This window comes from Vipera berus (assembly GCF_964194415.1).
Source record: "Vipera berus genome assembly, chromosome: Z".
In the NCBI taxonomy this organism is placed as follows: domain Eukaryota; kingdom Metazoa; phylum Chordata; class Lepidosauria; order Squamata; family Viperidae; genus Vipera; species Vipera berus.
The window spans coordinates 95539705-95552912 of NC_138205.1; the positions used below are offsets into that span (position 1 = coordinate 95539705).

Consider the following 13208-nt stretch of genomic DNA (forward strand, 5'->3'; position numbering starts at 1 on the left):
CCTACCAATTCTAAAGTATGCAAATGCAAATTCTGTGCTTTCCCAAAAGTAAGACCTAGCCCGAAAATAAGCCCTAGCTTGATTTGGGGAGTGGGTGGGCCTAATATAAGCCCTACCCCAAAAATAAGCTCTGGTTTTGGGACAAGGCACATACCTAAAAATCAAGCTAGGGTGGGGGAATGGAGCTGCCCCACACGGCCAACACCCACTTATCTTGTAGCCAGGCCTCTTCTTGCCGGCCCACTTCTCCGGTGTCCCCAGGCTTGCATTTTGCAATTAGAGGCCTTTTGGGAAGGCCTCTGCAGCTGAGAACTAAGCTATGGATTCAATCCATAGCTCTGGTTCTGCAAACCTCTACAACTGAGAACTGAGCTATGGATTAAATCCATAGCTCGGTTATCAGCTGCAGTGGCCTTCCAGAAAGGCCTTTGACTGTGAAATGCAGGCTGGAGCTCCATTGTCAGCTGCAGAATGAAGCTGCTCCTTCAGCCTCAGAAGTAGGCCAGCTGGGCGAGGCTGTCGGTGCCTGAGATGAGTGGAAGACACCCCCAATTCTGAAAATAAGGTGTGCTGTCTCTTCTGGAGGCAAAAAAAAAGACTGGGACTTACTTTTGGGGAAACAGGGTAGATACAACTTCAGTGTTGAATATAGTCATGTTGGCCATATGACCATGGAAGTGTCTTTGAACAATTGGCTGTCTTGGCTAAGAAATGGAGAAGAGCACCACTCCCTGTCATGACTAGACAGATAATCTTTACTTGTGCCTTTAAAACTTAAAAATTTATGCCCATTTAAAAGTTTTTAATAGGTATAAAGTTGTTAATATTTAGTGGATTTTTTATTATTGTTACAATCCAAACTCAATAATATTATGGTGATAAGAACGAAGAATGCAAAACTTCTGAATAAATTAAGATTTATTTGAAGAACAGTTACTCAATGGAGTTTTCTTCCACACATAAACTTTGTGCATTAGATAAGTATAAATACATTGAGAGTTGATGAAAGCACAAATATGAATCATTTTCAAATAGAACAATAACTTGCAGATTATGAAATATATTTATAAGTAAGCATAACATTTCAGAGGCTTTCAGTGTCCAAATGCTAATGAAAATGGTTTGCAGACTGCCCACTATACAATATTTAAAAGGTTGTTTTAGGATGTCAACTTTGCCTTACCAAATGCTATTATTATCAACACAAGTGAATAAGATGGTGACGCAATTTTCTTAAGAAATCTTTGTTCTCTAAAACCCTAGGCTACAAACCCTAATTAGAATCATTTGAAGATATTTAGCTCCAGAATTTAGTAGATATTCTCCAGAACTGCAGAATTGAGCAATTTGATATTATGGTGGAAAATGGTTTACTGATTTTTAAGAACTGAATATCCATACAAGGCTCAAGTGTGCCGCCCAGTGACATCTTCTTAAATTACAGCTGTTTATTTAATGAAGGTTTTATTTTATCTAATTATCCACAAAAGAGTAGGAAAGTTTGAATTAAAGAGATGAACCAATTCAAATATTCCACTCTTACAAAAAGGAAACAGAAGTATTTGTTTCATCCATGGTCAAATGTCGAAGAATGGAAGCTTCAAAACAATTAAGCTTGCTATGTGACCAGCCCATTTCCATTTCAATGTAAATATTGCCCCTTAAAAATTATCTGCAAAGAATATTTAATTGGGAGAGTATAAAAAAGTAATCTGTAAATGAATACTAAATTTATGCTAAAGTTTACATAAATATAATCAGAGAATTATAAATTAGAGCTTGTGCATTTGAATCTAGTCATTTGCACCTTCCAGTTCTTGAAAATCTGAATGATAGAATTGATTTAAAAAACAATTTTAGTTGAAATACTTAATGTAAATCATCATAATCATTTTAGCCATTCTCCATCCAATGCATTCTGAAGGCATCACCTGTATGTTTTCAATTAATATGGTCCTGAGTTTTTTCCCCCCCAATTGGGCCCGCAATACTTGCTGCTGTCGTCGATCCATCTTGTTTTAGGTCTCTTTTGTGGATGCTTTTTATCAACTGGGATCCATTCTATGACTGCCTTGGTCCATCTGCCATCAGTTCTTCTTGCTATGTGACCAGCCCATTTCCATTTCAATGTAAATATTGCCCCTTAAAAATTATCTGTATTTATATCCATTCTCATGTCCTTGCAAACCCTGTAACTTTAAGCCTAAAATGCTGATATGGTTTTTGTTTGAACATCTTTTTAACCCCAATATTTTGCTATAGGTACTGGTTGTTTGAGAATACTAATAGTTAAAACTCAGTATGTTTTGGGAAGCACAGGATATTCCTTTTGTTGGATATCTGAAATGGGCTTATAACAGGCTAAATGAAATGGCTGTTTTAAGTAAAGTGTGATGACATTCAAAGTATCCAGATTATTACAATGGCCAAAAGGACTCTTATGAAATGTTATACCTTTTTCATCATTTTCTGTTCCACCCCAATTCCACGAGAACTCCTGAAGGAAAAACAACTGCAAATGTAAATATTTTTATTTTATTTCAAAGTATCTGAAAAGGCAAAGGTGAATAAAACTGTCTATGTGACTGCTAAGAGTCAAAAACAACTTGATGGCACATAACCAATTGTTAACCAGCCAGAATTTAAACAATTTAAGCACTGGTAATATATATCAGTAGACCAGACCACCGGTCCCTCTAGTAAAGAATCTTGGCACAATAATTTCCATATAAAATTTTATAACTTTTCATGTAAAATTCTATTATTATATGTTGTAAATTTTAAAACCTTTAATAAAATTCCAGTGCTCATCCTGTGAGCCATCTAGATTGTTGGCTTCGTGTACCAGTGGTTACGTACGGCGGTCTTTCCCACCTTGCCGCCTTTGCCTGAGACTCATTTTCGGACTCGTAACGAGGATACCGCAATACCGCTGTTGGAGCGCCACCCTCAGGTTTAGAAACTCTGTGGGCTTCAGGAACCGGATGTCTCTATTCTCAACACAGGCACAGCGATTGTAGGTAAGCAAAGCCGCACACAAAATGGCCGCTAAACCACATCCGGAAAGGAAAGAGTCCCTTTTCCTTTTCTACTTCCAGCCATTTGATAGGTTGGTCCGGGCAAAATATTCAATTTTATGGTGAGAACGTCATCACTAAGTGACAGCAAGGAAAGAGGGGACCTTGGGACATACAGCGACGCATTCTTTTCGGGGTGCCATGGCAGAGATGGCGGCTGGATCGTCTTTTGGCGTGGCGGAGGTCGAGGCGGCTGTTGTGACCTCAACAGCGGCGGCGCCTTCTGCTCCGGTGCCCCTTCCCACCTGCGTCGAGCTGCCTTCTTTTGAGACTGCGCGAGCACTGGCGGAGAACCGCTACTCTTGCCTTGTGGTGGTGTCGCATCGGAGGCATATCGCGCTCCCGCCGCGCTTCCTGAATCGCAAACGGACCGGGATTTGCGCGCAGTTAGATGCTGAACTGCGCCGTTACTCAGATGGGTATGTGCCATTATTGCTTTAAAAATATGCCGTTTAAATACTTCAGGCTCTAAAAAACAAACTGGTGAGAAAGCGAGTAGTTCGGTCAACTTTCTAGAAGTTGTTCCATATTTTCCCCTTAGCCTTATTGTTCTCCAATTCCAACACTGAATAAAGGTTTCGAGAATCCTAGTTCAAAATATATTTAGGGAAACCTGAAATTTTCTTCACAAAAGACAGTTACAAATTACGCCCCACCCCTCTTCCCCCTGCTATTTCCATTATATTAGAAAGTTTGTAGCCTGTCTCAGACTTGCTGTCTCATCCCTTTCAAGTAAAATCAGTCTTTTAATATAGACCTGCCCATCGTGCTGTTTCTTTTCATGGTAGTATCTTATAAAGAGGGGTCTTCAAACTTGGCCCTTTTATGACTTGTGGACTTCAACTTCCTGGCTGAGGAAGTCTGGGAATTGAAGTCCACAAGTCATAATAGGGCCAAGTTTGAAGACCCCTGTTACAAAGAATACAGAAGATAATTCAGAAATACTCCCCCCCCCAAGAAAAAATTAAAGGGTTGACTTGCATAAACACCATTCACTGTATTTCTGTATCTTTTTGTTATTGTAGTTTGTGTTTGCTCACATTACATCTAAACAGTGATTGCTGTGAAACGTAGAAACCATGCCACAAATGTATTTTTAAGAAATGTAAAACCAAAATTAAAGGATTAATTGAATAAATCATTTTTGACAGTGACAATTTTGGTATCTCATTTGTAACTAGTATGAATCTCTGGGTAGAAAGAACATTCCATTGCTAAGAAGATCTTCCAATAATACCCATTAAGCCTTTATTGGATATCTTGGTTTATGACTTTAAGAAGCTTCAAAGATTAAGCTCTGGGTAGCCAACATGAGGTAAATAAGGGGGAAATGATCGTTTATTTGCAATTAAAGTTTATAAAATGGAACAAAAGAAATTTCCATCCAAGTTTATTTTGTAACTAACAGAGGAGATAATGAACACACATGTTCACACAAGTAGGGAATTATACTCTCTGCTAAATTAATCCTGTGGCTTTTATTTAAGCAGTTACCTCAATTGTGCCCTCCTTGATACCTTCCAATCTGTAATGATTTGTAATTAACATTTTGATTAAGGGATTTCTATAACAGCTTAAGAATTATGTGAGCAACCTGCAGAACAAATTTATTTTCAATCAGTACATTTTTAAGTAGTTCATAAAGAAATGGTGTTGTAGTCATCTGTTATATTGCACACTATTAGTGGGCCTCCTAACTGACATTTTTCTCAGAATCATAAAATCTGCATCTGTGTAACTTTCTATTTGAATTGCTTATAACTGCTTTGTCATGGTAAGGATTATAATTACAAGTGTTTCTTCTAGACCTTAGGTGCACTTAAGCTTATATTGTTAAATGATTTATTTTATTTATTTTATCTTGTAGTTTTCAAGGTGTTCCTGTGGCTTATGATGATATTAAAATAACTAAAGAACTGGGTGATATAATTGATGACATTGGGGCCATCCATCTGGATGTAGAAGCTACTTTTGTTGCCTTTCAGCCTAAGCCAGGGAAAAAACTTGTGGTATGTATAATTCAGTAGTTTTGTTCTTACAGTCCTTCTCATCTCAACTTACATAGTAAGTTCATTTGCTTATTTAATTATTTATTGGATTTATCCTGCCATAATGATGACATCAACAATAAATAGTAATTTACAATCAGTCAAGAAAACATTAAAGCATCCATGGTATAATTTAAAATATAAAAAATAATTTGACCAGTCCTCAGTATACCATTAGTGTTTTTACTATTCTACCCTACTCTATTCTACCTGTGTGTGTTTGTGTGTGCTGTGATTGTATGCGTGAATGAGTGAAACCTCAAGATGGTGAAAATACCCAATTCTCCTAATTTTCCCCAAAACAGCAACCATATGAGGTGGGTTGGGCTAAGAAAAAGGGACTGGCCCAAAATCACTCAGTTTTCTTTCATATCTAAGAAAGATCAAGAACTTAAGTCTACTGTAAGTGTGCGTGTGTTTGTGTGTGTGTAGAGAGAGAGTATATTAGATTTTTCTATAACATTTTTTATTTTTACTACAGTAGAATATATTTAGGCATGTTTACATTTTATAATTGGTGGTTATTAAGTTATGATGTTGATATTTACAATCTTTGATCATTTTCAAGTATGGTTCTTTAATTAATCATAGGAGTAGTGGACTGAAACCAACATTGTAATTAATTGTTTTATATGAACAATATCTTTTAAAATGTTTTTAAAAAGTATCAGATGACCCTATTCAAAACTTTTATAACATACTCTGGTTGGCAACTTTTAAAAATTAGTTCCACTATTGATCTGTTATAGAAAAGTTTCTGCAATGCCAATCTACTGAGCAAAAACAGAACTAGATTCTTACCAACTCATGATAAAAGGATATTGGACCAGCTTACTCCTAAAAAATTAAAAGCAAATTATTTATGTATATTTAGTATTCAAAATATGTAAGAATACACCCTAGTTCCATATACAGTGGTACTTGACTGCTTCAAAACTCATCAAATGTGATACTCAATGCATTTTGATGAGAAAATATTGTCCCGGTACTCGTAGTTTCTACATGCTGCAAAAAGAAGATGGGGACAGCCACAAAGAGCAGACAACAAGTTATTCATACTGGGAAGGTTGTTGCAAAATGAAGAAGGGGATGGCCAAAACAAAGGGTCATGTGATAAGTCACCTAGTATGCTTGGCACTTGCTTGGCACTTGAAAAGCTCATTGCTTTTCAGCAGAATTTCAACTTTCAGAGCTGCTGGGAAGTGCTCCATGCTGTAAGTTTTGCAAGGGCAGCACCAAAAAAGGAGCTAGAGCCCTGATTGGTTTGCATTGTATTTGAACTGCATTTGGGGTCCTCCTTGGATCTCCATTGCTTTTCAGCAGAATTTCAACTTTCAGAGCTGCTGGAAAGTGCTCCATGCTGTAAGTTTTGCAAGGGCAGCACCAAAAAAGGAGCTAGAGCCCTGATTGGTTTGCATTGTATTTGAACTGCATTTGGGGTCCTCCTTGGATCTCCATTGCTTTTCAGCAGAATTTCAACTTTCAGAGCTGCTGGGAAGTGCTCCATGCTGTACGTTTTGCAAGGGCAGCACCAAACAAGGAGCGGCCCGCGCGCCTAACGGCGTGCGAATTTATATAACTAAATATCAAAAATAGCAGCGGTACATTCAGGGCAAGTGCATCTGAGATTCGTTGTAACTCAGCATGTCTGGCTTAGTTCAGTGTAACACCTGTTTTGCAGCTGTCTTTCGCAGTACCCTTTTCAAACTTGGAAACTGTCCTATCTGTAAACAAATCACTAGTCTACAAGGACAGATTATTTATCTAGGGTCTGTAATCTGTGCTCTTCAGGCAGAAATTAGGTGTCCAGTTCAGCCCTTCTACCCTATTGAGCCTCCGTGCTATCAGCCCCCTCTACCACAAAGATCCTGCAGGAGAAGGGCAGTGTGGACAACCGTGGGATCTGGCAGGGTGAGATCTGTGAACCATGTTTTAGTACCCGTCGTAGCTCTCAGAACCAATTAACATTGAGTTCTGCGGTACCACTGTACTTGGTATGTACCTATGCTGAATATTGACAGAAACAACAGTATAGTTTTACCCCAAATGTGATGTGGTGCTAACATTTCTCTTTTTTTCCTTTCCTTCCCCAGGGTATAATTAATAAAGTGGCACCTAGCCATATTGGCTGTCTGGTTCATGAATGTTTCAATGCTTCTATACCCAAACCAGATCACATATCAACAGAAGATTGGAAAAACTATGGTTTTCAAATAGGTAATAGGCTGGTATTTAAGGTGCTGCATTTTGATTCAGACGCCGCTGGAGTTTTCTGCATCCGAGGAAAACTGTGTAAAAACAGGTAATACATATTTTTTACAGAATAGAGTGGCTTGATTTATAGACTGTAAGGCTTGAGATTGTATAGCATATCACTAAAATCTTAAGATCTCACTTATTTCTCAAACGTTTAATGGAAGAGTATGTGAGCGCTCTCAAATTTGAAAAATAAATGTGGAAAAAAATACTATCAATAATAATAATGGTTTGTGTTCCAAAATGTCTGTTTCTGCTAGCACTTCTGTCTTCCATTTAAAGGATTTGTCAGGGTAACCCAATTAAAAGATAAATGTAAAAATACTATTAACTGAAACCAGTCAAGTATGAATCAATTTGAATAAACTGTATAGTGTTTTGCTTCTATATAACTGCGGGTATTTACTAGACTTGTAAAAGTTGTTTTCTCAGTTATTTTTTTATTTTTAGTCTTGGAGAAGAGATGCTGAAGGAAAAGTGCAAGAAAAAATATGAAAAACATTGTGATGTACATAATGGCTCAGAGGAGATGGAAGTTGATATATCAAGTGTTGGGATAGAAGACAGAGAAATGCATAATGGTGATGATGAAGATGATAATGATATATATGATAAGCCCGAAAGAGAGAATGGGCAAGACGGAGCAGAGGTGGGAATGCATGCCAGTGACTCAAGTGGTTACCATAGTGATCATGGTAAATCTAAGAAAAAGAAAAGAAAACTTTTTGAGGAGGAAAATGGACTCCCTGGTTTGTCAAAATCTAAAGCTAAAAAGAAGAGAAAAGAGTGAGAAAGTGAATAATACCAGTATGCCTTACCTGTGTTTGGAACTCTTCCATCAGTAATATTTTGACATTTTTATTGCATTTTAGCATCTCTAATTGATGTCTGAAAATTCCATTGTAGATGCTGGACTTCAATAATGTCTAAAAATAATAAATAACATGAGAAAAGACATTTATGTTTTTGTCTAGCCTTTAACTAGCAATTGTTAGTGCTTTTAAAGGTTTAGGGGGAAAAAGTACAAACCCTAAATTAAGTTCTTCCTCTGAGCTATATATTTAGTTTTAAGAATCTGTTTCCAGAGTAATATTAAAAGATCTATCTGAAAAATTACTATTTGAGAACTTATTTGTAATCTGTGTTAAGATCTCAGTATCTTTCAAGGCTTCTTTTATGCCAACATGGTGAAGGAGAAATTGATCTCTTAATTAAAGAATTATATACATTAGGAGTGAGACTTGGGGTTTCTAATTTGGTGCTTTAATCTTCAGCATATCTGTGGGCATTTGGATGCCACTAGGTTCTCTCATCACCTTATGAATAAATAAGCAACTAAATTGGCACATTGGAAACAAAGTTCCAGATCCAAGTATCATCTTTATCTACAAGGATGGTTTGGGGCTCAATAGATCCATAACTTTATTTAAAAATAAAAAGAGTGGAAGGCTGTATCATGGGCCTTGTTTAAAAGTTTCCATTACTACAAGAAAATGACAAAGTTATGTTCATACAATAGGAAGGGTCCTTGAATGGTTATACTATTAAAAGGACGCAACTTTGAACCTTGTTAAATCGAGATTTTGTAGATAGTTATGTTCTTTGATAGTCATGCCATTTCAGTTGCTATTTTATGAAGATCCTCACAACTTCTCAATTTTCTAATATGGCCACCAGTTTGAAAAGAAATAATAATAGTCTTTGAAAAGTATTCTGTTATTATGAATACTTTTGAAAAGTATTCATAATAACAGAAATTTCCATCTGGTTTCTAGTGAAAGATTGAAGGAATTGAGTTTCTGGTTCTGAGGAAAGATAATTGATGGCAATAACATAATTTGTAATGGTTTGATAAATTACCAGATAGATAAAGGTATACATTTCTTAAATTCTTGAAGACAGGACTCTAATTAATGGGTTTAAAAAACAAAATATATTTAACTTAAATGTTGGGTAAATCTTTCCTGCCAAGTGTTTTGGAAGACAGTGGACATCCCTTCATTAAATGTTTAAAAAAGAGTATATAGCTATTTAGGAGTTCTTGCACCATGGACCTAAAATACTATGACACATAGGAATATTTGTACTGTGGATATTGTGCTTTTGAATCATTTTAATACAAAAATGAAAAAAGAATTCACTTCTTTTAGGTGACTTCTAGGACAGGACTTTTTAACCAGTGGTATGGGTACCACCTGTGGTACATTGGCACCTGGCAGGTAGTACACGACCATCCTAGAAAAGTGGTGGGGAAGGGGAATGAGCTGAACCAATGGCAGCACCGCACAGGCCTGAGCAAGAGATGGCTGGAGCTGCAGGGCTGTCAGGGCTCAGTGAAAGCACCAGGATCAGCGCTTCTTTAGGGCTGTCGGCTCAGAGGAAGCGCCAAGATCAGCACCAGGCTCCAGCTGGAGCTTGACGCTGATCCTGGCGCTTCTGAGCCCAGAAGAAGTGCCGATCATCTGGAATGTTGCAGCATCTCCAGGGTCTTGTGATTTACATTCAGATGCTTGGCAACTGATTCATATTTATGACGGTCACAGTGTCCCAGGGTCATGTGAAGTGACCAAAACCTGCTGCAACCACCCAGCAGTTGGGGGGAATAAAAACCAAACACCCCCCACCCCACCCCCACTGCCAATCCTCAACAGAAATGCTCAAAATAATGAAAACTTTGGACAGGAGGAAGAGCGCCGCCAAGCAGGGGTCTTGCTTGGCTGTGGCTTGGGGGGGGCACTTTTTTCAGTCCCATTGTAACTTCGAATAGTCATGAAGTGAATTGTAAGTCGAGGACTACCTGTACTTCATAAGTTTTTTTCCTTTTATTTTTTAATATTTTTTAGTCATCAAGTTTTTGACACCTTGCTAGGTGACTGGTGGTACTCGTATGTTGCCATATCCTAAAAGTGGTACAATGGGTGAAAAAGTTAAAAAGACCTGTTCTAGGAGACTGTATGCAACAAGTTTTGTCCTTTGAGATTCATCAGGTATACATAACAATAGATTCAGCTGTGCAGTCCAAACCTTTACCAGGAGTTGAATTTATAGGCCATTGCACTTTGATGGTAATTATGCAGTATATCAGAATTGTGCAAGCAGTGGTTCTGAGAATCATGGACAGCCCAGGAAACAAGTGGATGGTAAAACAGAGTCAAAAATTACTCTATTTTGAACAAAGATTTATACTGTCTCTTAGTGTTCAATATAAATAAAAATACCAAGGAAGGTATTCACTGTTTAAAGACAGGAAAATTCCCTTCCTTCCAATCTGCATGTGTCTGTGTATAAGTAAGTCAGGTTAAATCTTGCATGTTAGTGTATGATGTAATGTAACATTCATAATTGGTCAGAAAGCTTAAAAAAAGGAAGAGAGTATATACCAGTCATGCCAGCTAGGTGACTGGGCCAGTCACTTACTCTTAGACCAACTCACAACAATCCTACAACAGGATTGTTCTAGGAAAAATAGGAGGAAAGTATTTTCACTGTTTTAACTTCTTTATAAAAATAATATAGGCAGAATTAAAAAATGTTTAAAAAGTCTAAAATAGATACTTTCTATAGGATAAATATTGAATGTTCTCTTTACACAAGAAAAAAACCTCAGCTGTATCAGACCAAAAACTATTTTAGTCTGTTACTTCACATTGTCAACACAGGGTGCTCACAAGCATGAGTTAGAGGCTTGATTTGGGATTTGTGCATTACAATACTAAATATGGAATGTAGACATTTTCCTGCCAAAGGAATGCTGTTGGCCGCCATCTAAAACGGCCCAGAGTTTATATTTTTATTGTTACCATGGGTTTAAAACTTCAGAATGAGCAGAATCCAATCAGTTGGAAGTAAAGCTCTGTGAAAACACTTGAATGAACTATATATCATCTTCACCATAACTGTGAGATTATAGTCCATTGTGGAAAAAAAGAAAGTATGATTTCTCAGTTCCACGTAATATTGATGACAGAAACATTGTAACTCAACTGAGGGTTGGTGTTAATGTGAAATAAATGGCTTTTAAATTAATGAAGATGCTTTCCACAATGTAAGGGGGATTTGTGATTAAAGGGGAAAATACCTGGCAATCTCAGTGGAAAAGTATAGAATTCCAACTTTTACCTTCCTTACTATATAATTGCGGGGGGGGGGGGATGTACTTTCTTTGTTCAATGGTCTGCAGTACTGCTGACTGCACATTCCACTGAATCCCAAGTGGAAAGTCCTCCAAGACCATTTTTTCCCCTCCAGATCAGGAAGGGTGGACAGCCAGATAACCTTTTTCTTTTTTATACAATATCTTCCAAATCCATCCATCCTCACAAATAACTTGGAACACAAATCCAGAAGAGACACATACAAGGAACTATTATCTCTGTAAATTATCTGAATTTTACAGGTTGAAAACAACTCCAGAGATAATTAAGCAATACTAGAATGTTACAGACAACAAATAGGAAATAATAAAGACTTGTCAAAGTTACTAAGTATTAGTATTTAAATGCAAGTCCAAAACATGAATAAAAGGAGAAAGAAAGTTGACAAATTTGGGAAGGATCACGTTCCAAATTGAACTGCTATATGTTCCATTATTTAATTATTTAACCCATCACTTATGTACAGGTAAGATTAAATTAAATGGGATTACTTTGGTGTATGGAAGCTTTTTCTGTAAGGATTAATATACTATCCTGTTAGAGACTAGATCAGGGGTCCCCAACCTGGACCGGTACCAGGCACGGCATGCCAGCAATGGGTCTGCACAAACAAGCAAAACCCCATCCGTGGGATGCAGGCAGCACACAAAACCATGCCCTCTCCAGTCTGTGGAAAAACTTTCTCCACAGAACTGGTCCCTGGTGCCCAAAAGGTTGGGGACCCTCTGGCCTAGATGAAAACATTATTATTTTTAAAACAATTAGGTTTCTTTAATCATCAGTTTTGATTACATTAATTTATAACACTGGTCCTCAATCTTTCTGGCTCCACAGACCAGCAGCAGTGATGGGGAGATGGTTTTATATGCGCAACCTATATCCTGCACATGGACAAATAAAGCTTTCCCCCAGTCTCCCAACAGGCCACAGACTTATGAAATAATACTATGTCATAAACAATTAAATGCTCCAGTTAACCAAATTCATATATTTTAAACATCAGAACTGAATGTTCTTGCTTTGCTGGCCATAACTAAGATGTGCATGTTTCTATTTATTACAGAAAAAGCATACAGTATATTGTTCTGCTTATCTTAATCAAGAAGTAAGTCCCGATTAGTGAAATAGACATACTTAATCTCAGTAAGCATGCATAATCTTCTAGCCTTAATTTTCTTTCAGCTATAAAATATGTTTTTAAAATTACCAAAAATATTTAATATATAAATCTCAAGAGAGAAATATACAATGTAAATAATGTTTTATATAGGATAAGAGCAGAAAAAGAGGAACATTCTGAATTTTGGGACCATGTTCTGAGATTCTTTGAGAATTATTTTCTTTTCAATGAATGACCTATCACAAAATGACTGTTTTTCATAAGAGAAAGTTCTTTGCTGCTCCAGTTTGCTACTATCCTAGACTAGAGGGAGGAGATAGATGGGCATACTTCCAAATACTGGGAGGCAGCTACTAAACTTTGTTAAAAAATGAAAATCTAGAAATATCTGTGTGATGTAGCCATTTCAATAATTATTATTTTGTAGCAATATGTTAAAAAATCACGAGCAGCATGATGCACCTTAGTTTCCTGTTCATAGGCTTCATTGTGATATTTGAATGTTTCCCCATTCATCTCACTATTTCTATATGGTTTTAAATGCCTCTTTCAG

General features: G+C 37.0%; 1 protein-coding gene across 1 annotated transcript; it reads left to right on the plus strand.

Moving 5' to 3' along the window:
- The first annotated feature begins 3198 nt into the window (after positions 1-3198).
- POLR1F (RNA polymerase I subunit F) lies at positions 3199-8511 on the plus strand. The gene is made up of 4 exons (XM_081343572.1): positions 3199-3496; positions 4945-5086; positions 7219-7427; positions 7832-8511. Exons 1-4 carry the CDS (start codon positions 3219-3221, stop codon positions 8169-8171), a joined length of 969 nt encoding a protein of 322 aa, XP_081199698.1. The 5' UTR covers positions 3199-3218; the 3' UTR covers positions 8172-8511.
- The last annotated feature ends 4697 nt before the right edge of the window (positions 8512-13208 follow it).

Bases quoted from the DNA above. Each gene is read 5' to 3' on its own strand.
- POLR1F (XM_081343572.1), top strand. From the start codon at position 3,219: ATGGCAGAGATGGCGGCTGGATCGTCTTTTGGCGTGGCGGAGGTCGAG. The intron at 5,087-7,218 runs GTATGTATAATT...TTCCTTCCCCAG, and splicing joins AGCCAGGGAAAAAACTTGTG to GGTATAATTAATAAAGTGGC. The intron at 7,428-7,831 runs GTAATACATATT...TTTTATTTTTAG, and splicing joins GGAAAACTGTGTAAAAACAG to TCTTGGAGAAGAGATGCTGA.